This window comes from Aricia agestis, chromosome 7, assembly GCF_905147365.1.
Source record: "Aricia agestis chromosome 7, ilAriAges1.1, whole genome shotgun sequence".
In the NCBI taxonomy this organism is placed as follows: domain Eukaryota; kingdom Metazoa; phylum Arthropoda; class Insecta; order Lepidoptera; family Lycaenidae; genus Aricia; species Aricia agestis.
The window spans coordinates 11,351,040-11,377,740 of NC_056412.1; the positions used below are offsets into that span (position 1 = coordinate 11,351,040).

The 26,701-nt window shown below is 36.3% G+C and overlaps 1 protein-coding gene across 1 annotated transcript in view; it reads right to left on the minus strand.

Moving 5' to 3' along the window:
* The window catches only part of LOC121728598 (serine/threonine-protein phosphatase rdgC), a 129,433-nt gene that overhangs the window by 74,906 nt on the left and 27,826 nt on the right, over window positions 1-26,701 (minus strand). Inside the window, exons 2-3 of the mRNA XM_042116772.1 lie at window positions 21,616-21,990; window positions 15,994-16,121 (exon numbers count right to left, since the gene is read on the minus strand). Of these exons, the coding sequence (XP_041972706.1) occupies window positions 15,994-16,121; window positions 21,616-21,841 (354 nt within the window). The 5' untranslated portion in view covers window positions 21,842-21,990. The remainder of the gene's footprint in view (window positions 1-15,993; window positions 16,122-21,615; window positions 21,991-26,701) is intronic.

Below are 26,701 nucleotides of genomic sequence, written 5' to 3' on the forward strand. Positions count from 1 at the left end.
ATTTTCATCACAGTAATCATACTCTACAAATGAGTTAAAATGGAAAGGTTTTAAATATGATACAATCTGCTAAAATTATTTATGGGAATACGGAAGGCACTTTCGAGGCGGAAGAGAATTTATGTGGCCCGCGCCCTCAGGGTTGGTTTTGCGAATTTATGACATGTCGCCAACACTCACATTAACCTATAGTCCCCAGTACACGGAACTAACTTTTTTCTGATACATACAAATTTACCACTTTGTGGGTGCCTTGTTTACGATGAGTCCGACAAACTTTTCTATGCGAAAAATTACGACGCTGCTGCGTTTTTGAATGCTTGACTCCTGGAATTGTCGATATGACGTCACCATGGCTCCTCGTACATACAACTTTCATTTTTTGGAATTTGTTTAATAAAGTTAATTTAAAGACTGTGGTCAACTTGTCCGACAAGAATCACGCTGCGTCTGGAGTGTCCGACACTCCAAAGATGTCGCTATGACGTCACTATGACTCTTCGTACATACAACTTTAATTTTTTCAAATTTGTTTAATAAAGTTAATTTAAAAACTATGGTCAACTTGTCCGACAAGAACCACACTGCGTATGGAGAGTCCGACAGCCCAAAGATGTTGATATTACGTCACTATGGCTCTTCGTACATACATGTCGGACAAAAATAGCAATGATAGATAATGTTATTCTAAATGCTTATATCAACTTGTCCGACAAATATATTGAGTTAAATAGTCAGTCCGACAAGAAAATGGAAAAAAAACACGAACGAGATAATAATATCTAGTTAGTAGTTTTTTTTATACCTCATAAATTGTAAACCTTCATTTAACTTTCATTAAATCACCTGAAATATAAAAATAAATCAAAAACCTTTGATGTACTTTCATAGAAATAAATCTTATTGCTGCTGCGGAACCCTTCATAGGTGAGTCCAACTCGCACTTGTCCGGTTTTTAAGGTTCCGTACGCAAAGGGTAAAAACGGGACCCTATTACTAAGACTTCGTTGTATGTCCGTCTGTGTGTCCCCAGGCTGTAACTCAAGAAAGGTAATAGGATTTGAAACTTTCACAGATTATGTACATCTGTTGCCCATATAACAACAAATAAAAAAATATATACGTGGGAGAGCCATACTTCAGCACGAATGGGCCGGCTCGACCGTAGAAATATCACGTTCTCACAGAAAACCGGCGTGAAACAGTGCTTGCGCTGTTTTTGGCCGAGTGAGTGAGTTTACCGGGGGCCCAATCCTCTACCCTATTCCCTTCCCTACTCTCCCCTATTCCCTTCCCTTCCCTCCTGCACCCTGCAGCTCTTCTGATGCTGCGAGTGTCCATGGGCGACAGAAGTTGATTTCCATCAGGTGACCCGTTTGCTTGTTTGCCCCCTTATTTCATAAAAAAAAAACAAATAAAAATTAATATTTAATTTCCCATACCACAAATGTGATTTTTTGGCCTTTTTTGCTCTATATTAATAATGACAACAGGTAGGTACTTGAATTTTTTACCAAATCCTTAATTATATGTTTACTTTAATATTTAGTAATAAAATTTATACAAAATAAAAAATTAGGGGGGCTCCCATACAAAAAACACAAATTTTGCTCTATAATGGTACGGATAACGGAACCCTTCGTGTGCAAGTCCGACTCGCACTTGGCCGATTATTTAAATATTTAAAAAACTGCATGTTTTTCTTTAAAATCAGGCGTTCTATTACTTTAAAAAAAGGCAGTTTTTAATTAAAGCAACCTTAATAAATATTGTGTTTGTGCTTTTTCCAATGACTGGTACTGTCCAATCACTAGTCATTTACCCTACTTTATATTTAATCGAAAACTACTAAATTTAAAGTTGCATGTACGGGGAGACATAATGACGTCACATCAACATTTTTGGGCTGGTCGAAACTCCAATATGCAGCGTGATTCTTGTCGGACAAGTTGACCACAGTTTTTACATTAACTTTATTAAACAAATTTGAACAAAATTAAAGTTGTATGTACGAAGAGCCATAGTGACGTAATATCAACATCTTTGGGCTGTCGGACACTCCATACGCAGTGTGGTTCTTGTCGGACAAGTTGACCACAGTTTTTAAATTAACTTTATTAAACAAATTTGAAAAAATTAAAGTTGTATGTACGAAGAGTCATAGTGACGTCATAGCGACATCTTTGGAGTGTCGGACACTCCATACGCAGCGTGATTCTTGTCGGACAAGTTGACCACAATTTTTAAATTAACTTTATTAAACAAATTCCAAAAAATGAAAGTTGTATGTACGAGGAGCCATGGTGACGTCATATCGACAATTCCAGGAGTCAAGCATTCGAAAACGCAGCAGCGCCGAAATTTTTCGCATAGAAAAGTTTGTCGGACTCATCGTAAACAAGGCACTCACAAAGTGGTAAATTTGTATGTATCAGAAAAAAGTTAGTTCCGTGTACTGGGGACTACTATTTTTTACGGAAAAACTGATTTAATTTGATTAATAAGATACTTGATATTTTTAAGTGTATGGTAAAACAGCCAATTATTATTGTTGCTTTAATATTTGTGCGTGCTATGTCAGAAAATCCTATTATTGCGTTCCTGCAGGTATTTAAACAAAACCTAAGATGGCAATATCAGGATAACAAAAAACTCCTGTAGGTTTTCTTGAGGATAATCAAAAGGTGAAAATCGCAATTCGCTACATATAAAAATATGCTTACCTACGTCTGATATATAATTCCAAATGCGAAAGTGTGTTTGTCTGTCTGTTGGGTTTCCACGCGGAAAACGACCTCGAAAATTTGGATTCTTTGAGACTCGGGAAAGGACATAATATTACCTACGATATTTTTTCTGGCAAAATGTACGCTTGCGAGTTGCGGCACGAAAACGAATGTTAAGGTGACGCCTTGATAATTTGGCTGCAGCGATATCGATTTTTCTCAAGAATGACTAAAGCTAAGAAATTAAAGTTCATTGTCAGTATTCATCATGTCTTTATCTTTGAATTACCCATTGCATAACACGATTGGTCAACTTTTATAACACAGAATAGTTAATCAAAAAGACCTCTATAAAAACAGGGATTCTAATTTTGCCAACAGAGAAGAGTGATTTAAGCTTCCAAAAGGGGTATGAAGATTTTTGTATGGAGCCTGGCCGACCTACTGTCCGCTAAATGTGTTTTTTCGTGTTCACGAATGTTTTTTTCAAAAATGGATAGCTAACATCAATACAAAAAAAAATAATCTTGGAAAAAACCGCGTAAGGTGTCACATTTCGAAGATTTGAGCTGCCAAAGTTGCAATATCTTAAATTGGTAAAACTTTAGCAGGTCATATCTTCGAAATGTGACTCTTTACGTGGTTTTGTCTAAGATTATTTTTTGTTTGTATTGATGTTAGCTATCCATTTTTGAAAAAAATATTCGTGAACGCGAGAAAACACATTTAGCGAAAGTAGGTCGGCCAAAATCTTCGTACCCCTTTGTACATAGATTAGTTCAAGCATACACTATAATTTGCCCATAGCTTATATGACATATATTTATGGTTTTTAAATAACGCGACAAAAACCATTTTGTCGCTTACGCCCTTTCCATTTCGGCCTCTCATAGAAAACAAGCTATGTAAAACATACCAAAAACGATTTTTTACTTTAACGCGGCGTCAGTCGTCACCTTAACGCAACAAAGTTGCAGACAAATTCAAAATGAAGGAAAACTCACGAGCAACAGCTGATTATAAAATGAAAATCACGGTCTGAAACAAGATGAGCTTCAGGAAACTTGATCAGCTGTCTTGTCCATCACAAACTAAAACTACGCAAGTTTTCGAAAAATTTATATAAGTTTAAGAACACAGGCACAAGATAATAATAAAAATACAGTTTGGCAGAGACTGGTTCAGCTATTATAAATATCTGGATTTTTGTCAAGTTGCATTCAATAAATAATTTTAACAGCGAAATTAGGTCAACAATGCATGGATTTGACACAGTTATAATATGTCACAAAAGATATTATGCCCGAGCGATGGACACTGGACACTTGTGTTTTAAAAATCCGAATTTCATAAATGCGAAATGTATAAATATATACGAAAGTGTGTATTCCGTCTGTCTGTCTGTCCCCTTCCCCCTTCACGCTTAAACCGCCTGAAATTTTAGAATGTATCTTGACTATTGCCCTGAAGTATTTCAATAAAAAGCGGATAGTTTGAGTTGAGTGCAGTCGCTCGAGTGGCCAGGGACTGATCGGGTTATTCTGAAGCCAACCATGTGTGGAGACATCGGCCTGATGCGCCCTCGTATTATTAGCCACACTTGTCTAGACTCATTTCTACTCCCAGTAACTCATATCGTTTCAGACGTTCATGTATTCTATTTCATCTATTATATTTCAAATGGAATCCCTATTTCTGCTGAAAATTTGATAAGAAAAGCTTTGTTGCTTGTCCCCTGCGGGTCTTCTATCTTTGAATTGCCTATCTCAAAAAGTAATGCAAAAAATATTTTTTGACTTGAGAAAATGCTCAAGATAAATTCGTTGCATATCTCAAATGGGATGGATAAATTAATTCACGTCTTAACTCTTATCTTTTTAAACAAAAATCCTATATTATAGATAATTAGTTATCCTTCAGTTTTATTTTGATCAGATTTAATAATGATATTAATTAATTGTTATTAACTGTACATTTAGAATTGTGTTCTGTTTAGTCGGCATCAATTTCAGCTTTGAAAAATATATTATGTTGGCCGACTCTCTGACTTTCAGTAAACACGTAAAATTTCAACAGAATCAGTCCAGCCGTTTTGGTGGAATTTGACTACAAACACCACGACACCAGAACTGAATATTGCTACGAATCAAACTTATTACATAAAGACTTTTTATTGTCAAACGGAAAAGTGATGAATCAAGCCAGATAATGTATACGATTTTCTAAGATTTGCAACTGATATTATTTACATCACGTAATGGCAAAAGCAAATTGGGCGAGGTCATTTAAAATCACAACACGAACTCGTTTCGAACTCGAATTATCCCTGATACGACATCTGGGAGTAGGGCCCCGACTCGACGAAACATTCTTTGTTTCAACTTTTTATTTATAATTTACGATTCTCTTTTATCAAGGCCGTCGTATTCTTGCCTTTATATTCTTCGTATCATCCGCTAAATGGCACATTAAAGTTGATCACTAGAAACTTGAACAAAAACTTCCTAGAAGATTCATCATTTTGATTAATGGTTAAACGACTCGGTGATAACTGAAATGGCCCTTGAGATGATTTCAGAGGGTCATTAAATTTCTGTCGTATATAATAATCGTTACAGATTAACAAGCTTAGTATCTAAATCCTAAGTACTTATAAAACTAATAAGTCAAATAATAAAATAAGGTAATCGAGGTATAGCTGTACCGCGTTGAAATTTAATTTAATACATATTGTTGTACATAAAATATGATTATGTTGTGTTTGATCATATTTTAACCCCCCGCAGAAAAAGGAGGGGTGTTATAAATTTACGTTACGATATAGTGTCTTTAGGGCCAAGTGCGTGTCGGGCCACGCGCAGTATAGGGTTCCGTAGCACCGCTGGTTTTTGATAATTTTTGTATGGTCAATGAATGTACATTTATAACGTGTTTTTAAACACTATTAATAACATCATCATGACTACCTCTGTGGCTCAGTTGGTGGGCTGTTGGTAGCTCAAGCCGGGGGTTACGGGTTCGAATGACACCGACGGAACAAAAAGTTTTCAAAGTTCCTGGGTCATGTATTTGTATTAAATATGTGTGTCTTATAATAAAAACCTTAAATATATATGTATAGTATAAAAGTATTAAATATATTTTTCCGTTGTCTGGTACCTGTAACACAAGTCCTTCAGGTATTTAGCATGGGGCCAGATTGACGTGGTGTGAAGCGTCCATAGATATTGTCATTATAATATTACTATTATCATCTCAGTTACGTTCAAAGGAATTTGAACGAAAAGTTCCTTTATATCCAATACATTTTTGTAGTTGATCGACTATTACTCAATAACTTAATAAATGAAGTCTTCATAGCCGTGATAGTTTTCCTTTTAATTTCAGCATATTTCTAACTCCCGTAATTTTTTCACATTTCCAGAAACAACCGTTTAGCTGGTTGAAGGGGACACTGGACTCTGACGATTTTTTTCCTCGTTAAAACTTCATCAACCGGCTAGCTAAATTGGAAAATGATCTGTAAATACTCGTAATATTTTTAAAAACCTATCCAACGATCGTGTGGGGTCACACGGTGGGGTGGACGCGGAAAAAAATCATCCCCGTCTGATGTGTAGGGGAGCTACCATAAGAAAAAAATATTTTTAAGATTTTTATACAATTTTGTCGGCATTATTAATATGTGCATGCCATACATGCCTTTGTAGGCCCTACAATCTCTGAGCAAAACTACGACAGACAGATAGACGGACAAACCGAAACTATAAGGGTTCCTTGTTGACAACAGAACTGTAAAAATCGCATTTGTTGTGTCAAGTATGCGAGCCCCCTTAAAATATATCTATATATATAAAAATGGATTTTCAAATGTGTTAATCGCGCTAAAACTCGAAAACGGCTGGACGGATGGGGCTGATTTTAGTCTTAAAATGTTCGTAGAAGTCCAGGGAAGATTTTAAAGTGACACGAAGTTCACCGGGACAGCTAGTTATTCGTTTAATTTTTGTTTTTTGTTCGTTAAATATTATACCAGATATTAATTTACGGCTACAGAAATACAGAATTTATTGTTAGAAATTTCAAATGTCTAGCTATCGCGGGTTCTCGAGATAGGCCCTTTAGGGTATACGCACGTAACGAGAGTGTTCTTAGCAATAGTTCATCATCATCAGCCCGCTTAGTACTGGAAAATTAATTGAGTTTATACTTTATATAATATTATTAAACTATTTAGATAACGCCCGCAACTAACGTAACCTTAAACCTTGAATTGAGGATTGTTTTTAAATATCATAATTTTTCATTATTATTAAACTTTTAGTCAACTCGTACAATTCCTATCTTATTTACTTCGTGTGGTGTATGAGCATGGTTTACACAGTACACTCTGTATATATCTATCTCTCATCACTGTATAATATAATATTGTTATTTATGCTGTGGTTGTAGTTAGTAATTTCACGAATTCACCTCGCTTAGGTCGTCCCACCTTAATTGACTTAGTTTGTTTAGGTACCGCATAATTTGTAATGGTAATTTGGACAAACAAATCTTAACTCAAATTAAATCTCGCTAGTGCACGATCATTTGCGTAAATTGAGTATGATAATCCTAGCTGTTTGTTCTGTAGTACTTCAGGTACTATTATTCTGTAGTACCTGAAACTTGAAGGCATGAGTTACTTTCGGAGAAAAAACAATAAAAATGCGAGGTTTCCCAGGTGGGGAAAAGGGCATATCACTTACTGCAATCTTAACATATAAACAGATGGGCATTTGACATTAGTACCTTATCGCAAATTATTTAGCGATAACGAATTTCGTCATCGTTTTCGAAGCGTATGCCACTTAGTCTTGTCTAGGCCCACAGAAGTACAGAATAGAATAGATACTTCACGTGATATGAGGTGGCGTTGGTACGAAGCGAAAAGGATCTAGATGTCTTACAAATAACAATCGTCAAAAATGTTTCACGTTATTTATGAACGTCCCCTGAGCATTCACCCGCGGTCATATGGATATTATCAATCAGCCTCGTATTTCGTGTATCGAGACCAAAGTATTTATTTCATTTATCATATCGTAAGCGCTTAATAGATCGCATGATGTGCTTTATATGTATCTTTGATGTATGGTTAGTATTTATCAATTTGTTCTGAAAAAGATCTTTGTAAAGTTTAGGTTAAACTTGTATTAATTAAGTCATTCTGTATTACTACTAACATATAGAGGATTGTTACAGAAATACAATAACTATCAAAATCAACTTTTTATCATTAAAGATTATGAAATAAAATATCTAAATATATTATGAACGTTATAATGTAAGATTCCATAATATATATAATGTTATAATGTACTTTAGCAACTTACAATATTTCTGCTATTTCTGCTCCAATACTAAATCAAATTATTGTAGGCGAGCGAAGTATCAAGTAGTAACATATAGTTTGATATGGGAAGCAGGCACTGGAACTAATGCGTGCGGGCTCGCACTCGACACCGACCACGATAAGTCCTAGATTTTCTTCTGAGTGGCGTAATAATAACTAGCTGTTTGACCTCGGTATCCGATGAAAATGACATTTTCTAGAAATGATTCCTAGCTAGATCGATTTATATAAATATATATATATATATACAAGAATTGCTAGTTTAAAGATATAAGATAAGATTACAAATAAAGAGTTTTGTTACCCACGATTCACGAAATGACATTAATTCTGTAGACTTTTTTCGGACAAGCGTCGACTTACCATTTACCAATAATCCTGTAGATATAATTATTACAATTACGCTATATGTATAACTGTTATGTATGATACATTCTTCTGTAATATTATTATTCACACTCTGTTCTTACTTGTTTTGATAGTACAATTATAATAATTAGTAGATACGACAAGATTTTCGGGGAGAAAATATGCTTATCAGTTATCGCACGTTTAATTATATGGTATTTGAACGTGGTTTTTTGGTGTTCCGAGACGAATATAAAGTATATTGGATCGATGGACGGTCACGAGTCAAGAAATTAAATACTTTAAGTGAAGGCCTGAATGCTGTTAAACATTAAAACTTATTGGCGGGTGTAAATCCAATAAAACGCCGTTTCAAGTTCAGCATCTTCTGTTCGAGTTTGTTGAAGGCTTCAAACTCAAACAAACGCTATTCATAGAAAGGACGCTTCACCCCTTCAATTTATATAAATTATTGTCCTTCACGTCTGTGGAAATCCAAATTTATGATATTAGGAACGTGATTTCGAAATCTGTAATCTTTAGTTCTAATGGGATCTCCAATGTGAACCACAAATATCAATGTGACGTCACAACTCACAGGTCTTAATTTCTGTGAAACAATAAACAACAAGTAAGTAAGGTAACATATATGAGACGGGATATATTTTCAGTTAGCTATTTTAAGATAGGTACTGCATTGGTATCTGCATAGAAAATAGATCTTTTAACACATTGACATAAATACTTACTATAGGTAGGGTACTATGGTACCTGCCTCCCAAAGGAGGTATCAAACAATATTTTTGAACCCTCATAAAGTTGGTTCTCGATGTACCAGATAGTTCATATTCTCAGGATATGATGTCAATAATAGACTAATTAAACATACAAAGTCTCAATTAAATAGCTCTTTCTACTTTAGATTTATTGATTGATTCTTCACTGACATACTGACTCACTAACACACTGATGATCATCAAAATGTTTGGCTACTTCCTGAAGTGCTAGAAAGCTGATACTTGGTATGTAATCTAAGTTTAGTATACAACCAACAAAAAATTCATAAACTTATAACTTTCACCCCCATCCCCTAAAATGGGGGGGTGGAGACTTTCACCAAGTAATTAAAAAAGTAATTACAATTTTATATATATATATATATATATATATATATATATATATATATATATATATATATATATATATATATATATATATATATATATATATATATATATAATTGTAGAGTTAAGCCCTGTAGATTCAGATGTTTGGCTCTACATGAGAACTCATATCTTTTTCACTTTTGCCTACACTCGATCGCGGGTATCTAGAGTTTTATTAAGCAATGATGAGTCAGATTAACGGGTCCGAATCGAATTAAAGTCGCCTGAAGAGGTCCTTTGATCCATCTATTTGATTTTACTTTAGTCGATTTCAAAGGAAATGCACCGGACACGCTACACTTTAGCTTTGTACTTTGGTTCAATTATGTTTCAAGAAGCACCTAGTACTAACGTTATTTAAGAGCACCTTACCACGCTATAATTTAAGGATACTTCGAAGTCATTCTGCAAATAACTTTATTCCCTTTACATCCAGGGTATCAACTACCTAAAGTATGAAATTTTGGACTCAGCGTGTGGTTCGGACTATAATTCATTTACTTTAAAACGTTTCCATTAAAATCTTGTGATGAAAACGTTTTATATGTAATCAAATAAATTCTTGTAATGAAAAACTTCTTTGTTATCTAACAAATAAGTTTTTCGTTACAAGATAACAAAAAAGTGAAAAGTATTAATCAGATCTGGTGCCTTACTCCCGAAACTGATATCGATTTCGATTTTCGATTTCAACGGTTTTTTGACATTTTTAGACATAATTTAGATATCCAAAGTGTCAAAAAACCGTTGAAATCGAAAATCGAAATCGATATCAGTTTCGAGAGTAAGGCACCAGATTCAGAATGGAATAATTGAAACTGGATAAAATATGTGTAGAGTCTATGTACAAAACATAATATTGTTGAAAAAAACACAAAATTTATGATTTTTCAATTAAAATGAACTAAAAATAGTTTCTAGATAAAATAAATGTGTTCGTATTCATAACTTAATAAATAGTTAAGAAATGAGTTTTGTCGTCGTTAATGGTTATAGTTCTGGTGATAATAATACAATTATTATCACCAGAACTATAAACTGTAACATAAATCTGACCCCGATGCGTGTAACATACATTTCTACAACATAGTTAATTTTTGTTTACGCAATAGCTTATTACATACAAACATTGTAGGTTTGTAACATGAAAAGTCTTTTCATAAGAAACAAAAAACACCTCAAAACCCTCATACAAATGTTGCTGTTCTCGAAAAATTTCTTATTCAACACAATTATTTTATCCTTTCTTCGCGCCCTGAAATTCTTTTCTGCAATGAAATTACGAAGTTGTTCACTGCCAAGAAAATACTGCATTTCCTCGGTGCGGTATTAAAAGACGTAATTCACAGCTACAGAACTGTACAATAATATATTATCTAACTGCAGTCTACGGCTAATAACTGCTACTAAGTAATACGACCTAAGAATTGTACTGTTAAAATGTTTTCGGAACTCATCTAGACTCAAAATATGCGACCAAACTCTACAAGGTATCACTCCATAAACTCTACATAATATCATTAGATGCCTTGGTCATGCCATAAATTAAAATTTAACAGTGTACCCAAAACCAGGCTAAAAACTTCATATTCACACAAAAATTCCACGCTTCGTCCCCTAGTCTTGACAATAGACATCTACTGTATTGAAATTATAAATAGTTTTGAGAATAAAGATATAAAATCTCTGACAAATATTTTCGTATCGTGCAAGTATTTTTATAACCGCCACCGATCACACGCCAACCCACGCAAGCCCGATGTTAAATTCGAATGTATTGTGATTGTAAACTTGTCATTTCTAAGAGTGTAGTTTGTAATTCTACCTTGAATATTTAGCAAATTTTTCTAATACCTTTTAGAGCAATTTTTGTATGTATCTCGGGAACGGCTCCAACGATTACGATGAAATTTTGTATCTAAAGCCGGGTTTCGGGGACGAAAAATCAATCTAATTAGGTTTCATTTAAAAAAAATGTTGTTCAGATTCTCTGAATCGGTCATCAATAATTCACAATGCTAAATGGGTCACTACTCACTAATTTGTGAATAGGTGCAGTGTTAAATCTAAATAAATATATTATTTGTGTAATCAAATGTAGGTCGTCTACAGTCTACACTTAGTGGTGATATCTAACATTTTTGATACTTGTCAATTTTTTTTACTGCCGCCTTAAGCACAGAATATATCGTCGGGTGAAAGCGGAAGTGGCGTAACTTGAATTTTGGCCAAAATCACTTTTTAATTGATTGTTGTAAAAAAAAAAATCTGCGTCGAATGGTCTATATCTCGTCTTTCTACGATAAATTCTAGTAAAGATACGACCATGGATTTTTACCGCCTTTTAGCACATACCTTAAAAAAAATTGTCGTAACTAGACGAAAAACTGCAATTTTTGGATAAAAGATAGATACGACAATGCGCGAGAATTTAGAAAAAGATACGACACAGGTTTTTTAACGCTCTCGAATTTGATTTGAATGAGTTACGACATTTCTGTCGCCTAAAATACAACATTCCCAAGGATACGACAATTTTGCTGCGGGAAATGTTGTGTACTTTTATAGATACGACAATTTATTTCATAGGTATGAAAAAGTTATTACATTTTAAACACATAATTTTAATCTTAAACCTATACTTACAACCAATGATTATAGTTGAGTTATGTGTACAGAGATAAGTAACGACATTTCATTTCCCTCCCGCCCCTCCATGATACCTTCGCCGGCGCTCAATATACGCCGTTCTTAACGCCTTTTAGTTGATACGCGAGCGTCGATTTGAGAAAACGATTTTGTTGCTGTATTAACATTATTGTATCAATGCACGTTTATTCGTGTCATAAATGAAGCTTAATCAAGTATAGTGAAAGCAGAGTGGGCCTTTTTTTGATGGGCAGGGCATCTCATCATGGGTGCCCCGGGTTGAGGGTGTGCCTCAGTTAAGCTGAATCACCCCGGGAGTATGTGGGACTATTACCCACTAAAAACACCTGCGGTTTGTCTTCGGCCGTATACGGAGGGATGTCCTGGATATGTCTAACACAGGACTCCCTCCACGACCGGACTTCCTCCAAAATAAGGGAACGCTTTGACAAACTGAAGCATTCCCCTTCGGCGCCGGGACTAGCTAAGCCGGTCAGGTTCCCATCCTAAACTGGATCCCCGGACTAGACAGAAGTTTGGAGGTTCGCGTAACGACGCCTCCGTACTCCCATCCTACGCCAGCAGAGCGGAACGGAGGATGGATCATCCTCTCGCACGCAAGGACGGTTTCGGAGAAAGGGACCGCCGCCTGCCAGGCCTCATCGCTCTCGAGCATGCAGCGAACCATGCTCGACAGCGAGAGGTCCCGCCCAAGCACCGCCAAAAATCATGGTGCTGCACGGTCCAACAAACGCACACCTCGAGGGTGTACTGGGCCGTGTCCTCCGCAGCACCGCACTCATGGCAGGCTGGCGTTGGCTCCCTCCTGGCGACATTACACAAGTACGCACCGAAACATCCGTGTCCAGTGAGTACCTGTGCAAGGTGAAAGGTGAGGGGTTTTCTCTTGCGGTGCCGCAAGAACTGGATGCAGAGCCTGAGCAGTACGTTAACCGTACTGAGCCTGCGCCAGGCCCTCACCCCACCTCCTGAACAGCCACTGCTATCCCAGCTTTCAGACCCGCCGGAGCTCCTCCCAATGTAGGTCTTCGCCCCGTGACCTCTCTGAAACGAGGTGGTGCAACTCGGCATAGACCGTCGCAACAAGCTCCCACGCTGGGTTTTCCACCAGGGCAGTGGCTGCCGCCCAGGACGCTCACCGCAAAGACCCGCTGCGCTCTTCGCAGCTGGGCCTCTCATATATTCTTACGAGCGGTGAGGGAATCTGCCCAAATTGGGGCACCGTACAGGGCTATACTCCGACAGACTCCGGAGTAAAGCCGCTTGCAGGCTTTGCTGGGCCCTCCTATATTAGGCACAGGCCAGCCCAGCGCTGACGCCACCCTCACGACCTTCGGTCCCAACTGTTGGAAATGTGGGCCGAAGGTCCACCTCCCGTCCAGGATGAGTCCAAGACATTTAAGCGTCGGGCTCATCCTGACCTCCATCTCTCCGTTAAGGAGTCGTGCTCCGGATGAGGGACCTCTCCTCCCGGGTCCGCGGAAGAGTAGGGTTTCGGGCTTACTTAGGCGTACCCGAAGCCCAAGCCACTCTATGCGGCTGACAATGAGGGATGCTCCCACCCCAGCCAGCCGCGCATCCTCCTCGAAGGTCTTCTCTCGGAATAAGACATAGGTGTGGTCGCAGTAACAGACGAGCACCGTGCCCGAGAGAAGAGCACACCGCAGGACCCAGTCGAAGCAAGAAACATCCAGACGCGAACCTTGTGGGACACCGCACTCGACCTTCCTCCTCTCTAAGGACCCCAACCCGTCCTCGTAGAAAGCAGAGTGGGTCGGCTTCTATTGTGTTGAAAAAGTGTGCTCCAGAGTCTTAACACGTCTTTTTCGTTTCTTCTACACTTCTGGCATTATCCCGGCTTCTTGCAAGACAGCATTGGTGTACCCGATCCCCAAAATGGGTTACCGCTCATATCCACCCAACTACAGACCAATCGTTATAACCTCCGTCTTCTCACAGATTATGGAATCCATTATCAATAGCCAGCTCTTTCGATACTTGGGCGGCTTGGGATTACTAAGCGACAAACAGTACGGGTTCCGAAAGGGTCTCTCTCTCGGTGGTGAGGCTCGGTTGGTAATCTCTTGGCGTACCTAACTCATCGTTGGGCTCAGGTGATTGAGTCAAAGGGAGAGACATTGGCTGTTAGTTTGGACATTACAAAGGCCTTTGATCGGGTTTGGCAAAAAGCGCTGCTATCAAAGCTTCCATAATATAGGCTCCCCGAGAATTTATGCAAATGGGTCACAATTTTCTTAGCAGATCAATGTCATGTTACAGACCAACGGCATTTATTGCTATGAAAATGATAGTACAGTTGATTCCCTATATACCAGCTCCCCCCTTATTTTTCTAAATGTCATTGAGAGTCGAAACGAACTTGTGTCTGAAATAGAGAATTCACAGGAGAAAGTCTCTGAATAGGATCGACGTTACTTATTCCAATTCAACCCCGCCAAGATACAAGTTTACGCGTTCACCACTAAAAAGTCACCAATAGTCATATATCTCCTTGTTTTCAAGGTACCTCTTTAACAATCTCCCCCAGCATTGAAATACTTGGCGTAAACATATCGAGCTAAGTCCAGTTCCGGTGTCATCTAGAGGGTGAAGCCAAGCTAGCCTCGAAAAAGCTTGGTGTTTTTAACAGAGCGAGACAGTATTCCAGTCCGGGCTAACGTCTACAACTATACAATTGGACAGGGGCGCCAAATACCAACTACTCTCTTTGGATCGTATCCAACGAAGAGCCGCTTGAATTGTTGACTGTCATAGTATTTCAAACAGGCTTGACCCCTTGGAATTACGCCGAGATGTAGCTGCACTGTGATTCCTCTATCGGCTGTATCACAGGGAGTGCTCCTGCAACTTTTCGCCATCATTCTTCACGGTGTAAGACTGCCACTCATCACCTTAATGAGTGGCAGTCTTCCACCGTGCGTTTTCACGTAATTTTCTGCTGCTTACATGTAAAATTCCCTGTTTATTTTCTTATATTATAAACAAATAACAGTAAATAATCGTATTATTTCTTATAATATGTTATAATGACATTCTTTTAAAACAAACAATTCATTCACTTTAAGATACAACATTCCATTATAACAACGTCTGTCGCCGATTTTGCACTTAAACCAAAAGTTGTAATGCAATTTAATTGAGTAAACAAGATACGGCGAAATTAGATTTGTAGCGGCATGTCATATTTGAGATACGACAGATCCGTCGCTCAAAAAAATTGCTTTTTTAAGTTGTCTATACATTTCCTCTCAAAGATACAACATTTCTGCTGCATAAAATAGAAAAATATTTTGTCGTAACTTGTTAAATATCAATGAAATATCAACTTTAGGACAATTTGAAGAAACTCATCGTATAGGCCTCAGATTAATATAAATACGTTCCAATTTTTAACTTTCTATGTTGATAAATATAGAAGTTATGAATTTTTAAAAAACTTTTTCGGCTCTACTGTAAAGTTGGGTTTTTCGAGATACGCCACTTGTGCTTTCATCCGTCGATATATTAGTAATACCAACCTTAAGAATATTAAATTTCTGATAATAAAGACCAGGGCACTAAGTCAAATTGCATACAATTTCGCCCGTGAAATTCAGGACAGAGATATCAAAGTGGCACGTAAATATGTCAAAATTATCGAGTAAATAAGATCAGTCATCTTACTTACTTTGACCTGGTCCTGTTCGCCGGCATACTCGATGCTCTGGAATATCGTCCAGGTGTACCGTCTCCGCACCTCCATACGCGCCAGGTAGCGGCGATACCACTGCTGGATCAGTATCGCCGCTTTCATCGCTGCAAAGTCATAAATACCATTAAGCGAAGGAGTAATAGCGTTTTTACTCTATTCTAATCCAGTGATCGAATTCAGCGCTTGGATTATTATGTATGCAATGTAGTTATTGCGCTAGGTATTTCAATGCATTTACATTTCCAGTAGTAGGTAATCCAACGCTGAATTCGATCACTGGATTGGAATAATGTAAGCCGGTCTTAAAAGTACCGAGGTAAACAATAACACAAAATATAGTCCGAGTTGAAAAAATATATAGCTGTGGAGCCGAACATATAACCTCCTCCTTTTTGGAAGTCGGTTAAAAAGCGATCCCTCCTGCTGCCGTAATCAGAAAATCATAAACTGATAAACGCAATGTAATGTGTTACTGATAGCGTTTACCCGTAATATAATTTAATATGAGTTACAGGTTTGCTTTTGAGTTCAGGATATTTGTAGACGTATCTACTACTGTCATTATTATTAACCTAAAACATTTATATTATGTAGATAATGTCGTTCTAAAATATGCATTCTGATTAAAATTATTTCACTTAAGGGCGCGTTCAGACGTGCGCGTGTTCTGCGCGTGTTCTATTATAGCGAATGGGAAAATGCGCGCGGGTTGCGCGCTGCAGGTTCTGCGCGTACCGCGCGCGTGTTTTCCCATACGCTATAGACTATAGTAGAACACGCGCACGTCTGAACGTGCTCTAAAAATCCAGGCAAATGGGGCCAAAAAATAGAAACGTCTAAAGTAATAAAAATGCAACACCACATTAAAACCCTTTAGGAGCTGTATGTAGTAGATAGTGTCAACTGTCAAGTATGTTTATTTTGCACCTCGCAAATAGCAAAGCCAACGTAAACCAGTCCTGACAGGGGGAGCTCGTGAATTCTTATGACACGAAGTAAACAACGCTGAAGTAGGTCATTCGGAACTGTTTACTAATTGATAGAGCTTAGCGTCATAAGGTGCCTATCCGATTATAAAGCACGTTCTGATAAGTTCGTTTAATCCATATTTGCATTATTAATGTGAAAGTGTTTGTTGCCTATTCTCGCTCAAACCACATTGAAAATGCATAAACTGTATTATGGGGTCCTTAAATCTTCACATCGGGTATAAAATATATATAGCCACTGAAAAAATTATTAAAATCGATTCATCACTTTTGACTTGTATTCATTATTACTCCCGTGGCCCACTGAACGCCGAAAAACTACTTCCCGCAATTTTGAAATCTGTAATATCTTCGAAACATTCATTTAAATCATATAGTGTAAAGAGCCATATAGATCTACATTAAATCAACAATGTATTTAAGTTATTTAATTGGATAAGGATTAATGCTGTATTTAATAAAAGTGCTTCGAAAGTTAGCCATTATTTGTCGTAAAAAGAAAATGACAAAAAAAAAATATTGTGGGATATCCATAAGAGATAGACATATACCATCGCGGAGTTTTCTGTAGACCTTTTCAATGTGTACAATACTTGTAACTTGGTACATTAATTTTGATAAATCTCGTAGGGTTCAGCCTGCGTTTGCAATATAAGCGGAAAAAAATGTAATTATTTACGACATCACATTAGAAACCCCAACAATAACAGTATTTCTCCACTATTTACTATACTATATTTATTATACATATAACCTTCCTCTTGAATCACTCTATCTATTAAAGAAAACCGCATCAAAATCCGTTGCGTAGTTTTAAAGATTAAAGGGAACAAAGGGACACGAGGGAAAAAAGCGACTTTGTTTTATAATATGTATAGATATAGATAAAAGATATAATAATAGATTATTTATCCATACTAATATCATGAATGTGAAAGTGTGTCTTTTACACAAAGTAAAAGATGCCTGAAATAAATGGTAAATAAATTAATTTACTTATTCTCGCTGCTGCTGATAAAGAGTACCTACATTCCATTATACATTTGCTTCTCTTATTTTTCTGTAAAAATACTTATTATTGTAGACTGGTCACAACATTCACAAACTTCCTGGAGCAATATAGTTCGAAGTTCGAACTGTAAATAAGATTTAAGATTTGCAACAATCCAAACTCAGTTTCACCCGGGGACCTCAACTTCTTAAACAAGATTGGACACTGCAGTAAACTTCTAGAGCCCATAAATACTTTCAAATAAAATATATGAATTACTATGGGTCTTACCCGCAACTTCTTTTTCGTTTATCACGCGGGTTCGCGAGAACATTCGCAGGAGTAAAAACGTATACGTTTTTTCCCGATGATTTCAATTATTGATGATTTCAATTCCTATTTTTTAAGATTGTTATAATATATTTGCAAAGTTAGAAGCAATATACACTATACCTTTATGTAGTACATAAATTGTAAAACCATACAAATGTAGAGACATCAAACGCTATTCAGATAAAATTTAAGTACCCCATAGGCCGTAACACATTTTATGTGGTTGCAGTATAATATAACTTATCTTTTTATTCATATAATATATAATATTATTAATGTAAAAATATTCGTTTCATAAACTAAGGTTTAAAGTACCAGTCTACCAGTCTACCCAATGGTAATTAAGAATGCACCTGACCCTAACTTGACACAACATACTTAAACCTGGATCTCCAAAATCTGTAAGGTCTAGAAAACTGATTTTTTACACAAGTAAATTCAGTTCATGAAGAATAAATGCTCAAGACGAAAACACGATCACTGAAAAAATGCTCGATAGTTTCTTTTTTACAAAAAACCTTGTTTTAGACACATTTTTGCTTGGATCTCCGAAGTTTGCTGTCTTTTCTTTAATATTTTTTTATATCTAAAAAGGCATTGATAAAACCTAAATTTGCTCAAAATACTTTTTTCATTTAATAATCTTTTATTCAAGTAAAACTAACTTGGCGATGATTCCGCGTCGTCTTTTTTCACCTGGCATATGAAAGACGGGCGTGAGTGTGAAGAGAGAAGGACGATGTTTGATTCTTTGGGTCAATAGCCCTCTTAATAACGATCCAATTTTGAAAATTTATAAAATTACGTACTATTATAATTGAATAAATAATTTACTAATCCCGTTGCATTTTATTACGGCCTGTGCCAAAAATTGGGAAAAAGTCTTTATTTACAAAATAGCATCATGTTGGGTTCTTTTTTGCCTACAAACGACAATTTTACGTACAAATCCTTATTATTTGTATCTTCATAAATATTTCATGTTATTTAGGCGACGCAATTCATTTTCCATCCGTCCGCTAAATGTCAACGCCGACTCCAGGCCGACTTACCGGGCCACTTACCACGAAAATTTAATTAAAATTACCATAAACCGGTTAACCTTGCCAAAGGATATCTTAATATTCAGCATAAGCCTCGTCTCCACTTCATACAATCATTTATATACAACCGTCATCTCACAAACAAAACACGTACAAAAGTTTGATAAATATCATGTAATATTTAAACTAACCTTATTCAGGGGCTTATGGTGCCTGATACAATCCTTTAATTGGCTGTTAATATGGAACAGCTGTACTCTACGCACTAAGAATAATAAGGGGACGATATTGCAAAACAAAAAATTGTTATTTTTAATACTAAATTTGAATGTCTCATGTACGGTTTCAAATGGAAATAATTCCTCAGCTTATTGAAAAAATATATGTAGCTTGTAGAAAGGAAATACTAAGCTCTAAGACCTATGTTATGATTCACAACTTTCTCCTCTATGAAACTCTAAACGGGCACGGGCAAATATTGTTAAATGTAGAGGTATTCATGGCTATGAAATAAATCTCTCGTGAACATTAAACTATGAATTTTCTGCTAAACTATGAATTTTAATGCAAAATATTTCTGCATTTCCAGTCTAGTATGCTCAATACTTCGAGAACATTATGCGCTTAAGATAGCTTATATTAATTACATTGCAGTAGTTTCAATGTACTGCGATAGGGTTTCTGTACTTAAAATTGCACATAGAGATAATAAAATGTACTATTAGAGAAGAGTGCACCTGACCCTAACTTGACTACATAGTAAACGTAGATCTCAAAATCTGTAAGGTCTAGAAAACTGATTTTTTGACACATGTAACTTCAGTTCATGAAGAAAAAGAAAATGCACAAGACGAAAACACGATTACTGAAAAAATGCTCGATAGTTTCTTTTTTACAAAAAACCTCGTTTTAGACACATTATACATTTTACATTATAAGCACGGGCAAATATTGTTAAATGTAGAGGTATTCATGGCTATGAAATAAATCTCTCGTGAACATTAAACTATGAATTTTCTGCTAAACTATGAATTTTAATGCAAAATATTTCTGCATTTCCAGTCTAGTATGCTCAATACTTCGAGAACATTATGCGCTTAAGATAGCTTATATTAATTACATTGCAGTAGTTTCAATGTACTGCGATAGGGTTTCTGTACTTAAAATTGCACATAGAGACAATAAAATGTACTATTAGAGAAGAGTGCACCTGACCCTAACTTGACTACATAGTAAACGTAGATCTCAAAATCTGTAAGGTCTAGAAAACTGATTTTTTGACACATGTAACTTCAGTTCATGAAGAAAAAGAAAATGCACAAGACGAAAACACGATTACTGAAAAAATGCTCGATAGTTTCTTTTTTACAAAAAACCTCGTTTTAGACACATTTAACATTTTTGCTTGGATCTTCGAAGTTTGCTGTCTTTTCTTTAATATTTTTTAATATCTAAAAAGTCATTGATAAAACCTAAATTTCCTCAAAACACTTTTCTCATAATCATTATAGTTCGTCTTTTATTTAAAAAAAAAACTAATTTGGTGATGATTCCGCGTCGTCCGTTTTCACCTGGAATATGAAAGATGGGCGTGAGTGTAAAGAGAGAAGGACGATGTTTGATTTTTTAACTCAGGAGCGCTCTTAAGGTACAAGTTGGAAACCGGCTACATGAAGCGGCAGCAGACGACGGGTCGTCGCGACACTACTGATATTTCTATGAATAAGTGTCGCTGGCTGCGTGTCGCTAGCTGCGGAGGGTATTTCATAGAAATACATATAAACCAGAAGTGTCGCTTCGAGACGTTGTCTGCGGTTACTTCATGTCGCCCGCTGCCAACCGGCATCTTTATTTTAAATTGACATAACCCGATCAAATGACGCCGGTCCGCCATCTGTCTATGAATCAATTTCTTCGTTGGTACCATAAAGTTAATATACCTAGCGGAATAGAGCAACAATCTCGAGCTGTCAAACGAAACCGAAATTGGTTTTCATCTGTGTGAAAAATATGTGTACGTATACACTTACACAAGCATGATTGAACATGAATTCTGTAAGATTAAATTGTCAGCGTGCGGTAGGTGCCGACTGGACGTCAAAAAAAGAGCGCTGCTGTCGTGTATCACAAGTCTCTTTTTACCACGCAGTGTTACTGATACTTGATGTGACATCTCTCTTGCTCAGGACTTTGATTCTCTATTCCGTTAGGTACCTATATTAACTTTATGGTTGGTACCTACTTCTTTCAGCCTTGGTCATGCTGACGTCATCTCTTTTCCAGAAACGTAGGAACGGTGCGAACGCCTTCATACCGCACTCCCCGTTCAGGACTCTCTTACTGAGCTTCTTAGGAACTTCTTGTTCTATTTCAGAACTTCGGCAGGAGGACGAGTCGTCTCCTAGGGATTTGGTTCGGCGGCTTCCTCTAAAACTGACACATCCACACCCTTCTGCTAATGAGAACATGGTGGGACTCTTGTCCTTCAAATATTTATCTCTTCTTTTCCGGGCACATCTTTGCACTTTTTTTCGTGACTTAGGAATGGCTAATTATTACTTTACACCGAGAGATAGAGCACTGAAAATATTCCCATACGTTCGAGCGCGGAATTTACCTGCAAATAAAAGATAACATTATTGTAACCTTTCGACATATCCTTTTAAAGGGCAGGGTTTACACCTACTAGACGACTATTCTATCGGAAATCAAAATCATATTTTCATACGATAATATTTTAGGACGTCCTTATTAAACTTTACCTATTATATTTGTGGCTAAAATATTAATTGATACCCATATTCCATAACAACTATTAGTCACAAGCATATACCTACCTAAGTAGTATTTGATACTAATTAAGTACGCACCTAAAATAAATATAATTAAACGATTTAATTTAATAACATGACCAATGTTAGGACATGAAGGTTAAATTACTAATTTTTGTAAGTGCGTGCTTACAAAAATTAATATTTTACAATTTTGCGTAATATAATAATTATTATCTATACTAATATTATAATTGGGAAGAGTTTGTTTGTTTGAACGCGCTAATCTCAGGAACTACTGATCCGATTTGAAAAATTCTTTCAGTGTAAAATAGCCCATTAATTGAGGAAGGCTATAAGCTATATTTTATTGCATTAAGACTAATAGGAGCGAAGAAATAGAGAAAAGTGTGGAAAATACGGGAGAAATTATTTGAAATGGCTTATTTGAACGCGCTAATCTCAGGAACTACTGGTCCGATTTCAAAAATTATTTCAGTCTTAGATAGCCTACTCATTGAAAAAAGCTGGCTATATTTTATCACGCTAAAACTAATAGGAGCGAAGAAATAAAGGAAAGTCTTGAAAAAACGGGGGAAATTATTTGAAAGGGCTTATCTCACGAAGTACTGGAGGAATTTTTCTGTTATTTGGCACACATAAGAAGTAGACCACGTGAAGGATCATTGGCTATTTTTTGTGGACTAATTTGTGTATGAAATATCAAATTTACGCGGGCGAAGCCGCGCGGAACGTTATATTTCGCGTGGTCACGACATCACCCGTAAACGGCTGGACCCATTTTGCTGAAATTTAGTATAAGGATACTTTGAGTCCCGAAAAAGAACATACGATACATTTTGTCCCAGAAAAATGTACGGTTACTGCACAATATATGATTTGCGCGTGAACTATTCAATCTATTTTGATTGAATTTGGTATGGAGATACTTTTGTGTGGATGGAATTTGGTATGGAGATACTCGAGAAAGAACAAGGAATACAAATTTTGTCCCGGAAAATGTACGGTTCTCGCACAATAAACTTTTATGATTCTCGCCTAAACTATTCAATCTATTTTGATGAAATTTGGTATGGCAATACTTTCAGTCTCGGGAAAGGACAAGGGATACTTTTTATCCCGGAAAATATATGGTTCCCGCACAATAAACTTTTATGACTCTCGCCTAAACTATTTAATCTATTGTGATGAAATTTGGGATGGAGATTGGAGATACTAATTTGAATCTGGGACAAGGAATGTTTTTTGTCCCGGAAAAATGTGCGTTGTGTTTCTGATTTGCGCGTAAACGATTCAATCGATGTACGGGAACAACTATAAACTAAAGTCCACGCGGACGAAGTAGCGGGCAACAGCTAGTCCCTAATATAAAATAATCATTTAACACTCAACTATGGTAATGAAAAAAACAACGTATCTAGAGACGTATAGAAGTCGGGTCCAAAAACATACACTTTTAATATTATGTTTAATAGAATATTTTTCAAAATGATTTATGACAAAAGTAGGTAAAAAATCTTTGAGTAAAACGTCTTCTTAACGAAAAAAACCTCTCAAAGAAGGAAGGCTACGGCGTGCACTTTGATTTTCACAGTGTTCCTAAGGGCGGGTGGCAACCCACGCCTCTGGTGCACCAGAGGCGTTAAAGTTAAAGTTATGGTCAAAGTTATGGTTATAGTTAAGGCAAATTTAACTTTAACCTTAACTTTGACCACAGAATTTGACAGAAGACGTTGCTAGTCCGACAAGGCTTTAAATGAACGTGGGCGGGGGCGCTGCTGGTAAAGGAGAGCTGTCAAAAATGGCGTTTTTGTATGATGACAGCGTTAGTTCCTTTTTTCTCCACGTGCATTGATAGCCTTGTCGAGCTCTATGGATAACCTCTCGATTAAAAAAAAACGCTTTTAATCATAAGATTAAAGGCGTCTTTTTTTTTGTTTTGACTTTAACCAAAGATTTGACATTTTGCATTGTAGTTAAAGTTAAAGTTAAAGTTACAGTTAAAGTAAGTTGGTGCAACCCACCCTAAGAATCAACGTGAGTACATGACGAATTGAAACCAAGCGCCAGAGAGTTAGGGTTGGTTATGTCGACTAGTCACGCATATTCAAAGAAAAGAGTTTTGACGTAGGTACTGCGGGGCTAAAATGGTCACATTTAGCAATTCCTCTCAATCAATTCAGCAAATGAATTGTCAAAACTGTCAAACTGACAATTGTCAAATCAGTACAAAAATACAGAAATGAATTGCAAGCAGAGTTGCATTTTGCGATTTTATAAAAATGATTCATATCATGATTCTTCAAAGCGACCATTTTAGCCCCGCTGCAGGCCACTGGAATCTGGATACGATATTCGACGTCTACAATAATATAATATTTCCTACTAATATTGTCCGAAGACCGTATGTTACCTTTTCACATTCAAACCGCTGAACTGATTTTGCTGTTTGGTATGGGGATACTTAGAGTCCCGGAAAAGGACACGGGATACTATTATCCCGGAAAAATGTATGGTTCCCGCGCGATAACCGAATTTTGGCGCACCAGAGTTGCGGGCGTCATTTTACTGTACACAAATTATTTTAACGCAACTGTATTGAAGAACGGTATATACTAAAACCACAGAACTTACTAAAACTATCAAAGTAAAATGGCGACAACCGTTTCTGACGTCAATGAACCGACATGATCATATTTAATGATGCAGCATTGAACACTGGACAGGAATGTATTATGTTCGCCAAAACGTTATTTCATTATTTAACCCCAAAATCCGCTTCATTTATCATTTCAGGTCAGTGAACTCCATAAAAATTATATAATTATGTATAACAAAGATCACTATAGTTAGTTAATTAATTAAAAATCATGAAAATATAAATTAATAATTGTGTACTGTAAGTTTAAAAGCTTTGTATGTAAAAGCGGTGTAGGTGTACTTTAGAGAGTGTAAGTATATGTCCACTACATATTATACAGTTGGCTGTGAAAGTAGCAGCGATAATTAAATAGTTTTTTTTTTTTTGTGAGTTGTATGGGCAAGCTCCCTCGCGCGGCATCATTAATTTCTTCATAAAAAATTAAAAAAAAAAAGTTACTCCTCACTAAACTTTATATTTACAGTGAACTCTTACACACCCTTAAGTACACTTTGTTTGGCTACACTCTGTAAAACGAAGATACAGACGCAAAAAATGTATTCAAAAGGATTTATTTATTAATGAGAAGCATTCAAGATGTAGCGTTTGAACTCCGAAAACATCAAGAATTTTAGGACGTGGGCTTTAGGAATACTGAAATGTATTTGCAAACGACGCACGGCCTACGCATTTCAGTGTCTACAATGTACATTCTTTCTACCTACGTACTTATCTTATATCTTTAAACGAGCAATTCTTGTATATATATATATATATATAATTGGAATCTCGAAATCGGGTTTCAGGGGCGATAAATCGATCGAGCTAGGAATCATTTTCAGAAAATGTATTTTTATTGATTATCGATATGATAATATGACTCTTCCTGACATCTATTGGCGAATAATAATACTATTTTGTTAGAAACTAATTGTTTTAACGACCAGCAGATGGCGTTATTAAGTAACACGAAGTCAATGAGTGTTTGCTATACCGAGCAAAGCTCGGTCATCCAGGTACTATTTATTGTACTAATATGTATTCTGTACTTATATATAAAGTTTTTGCAACATATCAATATTTAATTTTAAATTCTCGTAACTTTCTCGGGATCGAGAATAGTTTAAATTCACCTGAAGGGTTTTTCAGTCATTTGTACTTTACGGCTTATTTAAAAAAATATATTAGACGTATACAGGACAATGTCTGTCGGGTCCATTATTAATTAAACCTATAATAATAAAATGACGTGACGGTTTAACGTGACTCATAATCGATATAGATTATAGGCTTAATTGAAACGCATCTAACGTTATTGAGATCTCATAAAAACAAATTGACTGGTTTATTGTATGTATGGACTGGTTTATTGTATGGACTGTAGTAGCGTCATGAAATAGTAACTACTACTTTCTTTATTGAAGAGATAATATTATAAGTTATCACTAAGCTATGAAATCTATATATTTGTCGTGTATACACTGAAAATAAACTAAAAAATAAAGTATGATGCTTGACCGAACATTCAGATAATAGTAACTTCTTCCCATTATTTTCAAAAAAAAGTTTTTTTTTAATAAATTTGGGAACATTTTCGACGTTTTAAGTAAAGCTAAACAAACAAAGTATAAGCTAAGACAGCTTTTATTTCGAGTCAATCCACCTCAAATCATCATCATCCTGATTACAAGGTCTATTCTTGGTAAGTCAGCAAAAATAACATAATAATACAAATTGCGTATACCCAAAATAACTAATAAGAAAAGCGCTCGAGGAGCACTTGTTCCGTAGTGAAGGGTCACAGATTACTTGCATCAAAGAGAACATCCGAATTCCAGACGCAGATAATAGGTCCTTAGGCTCCTAATTGGTCTTCAAAATGAGGTCTATTTTTC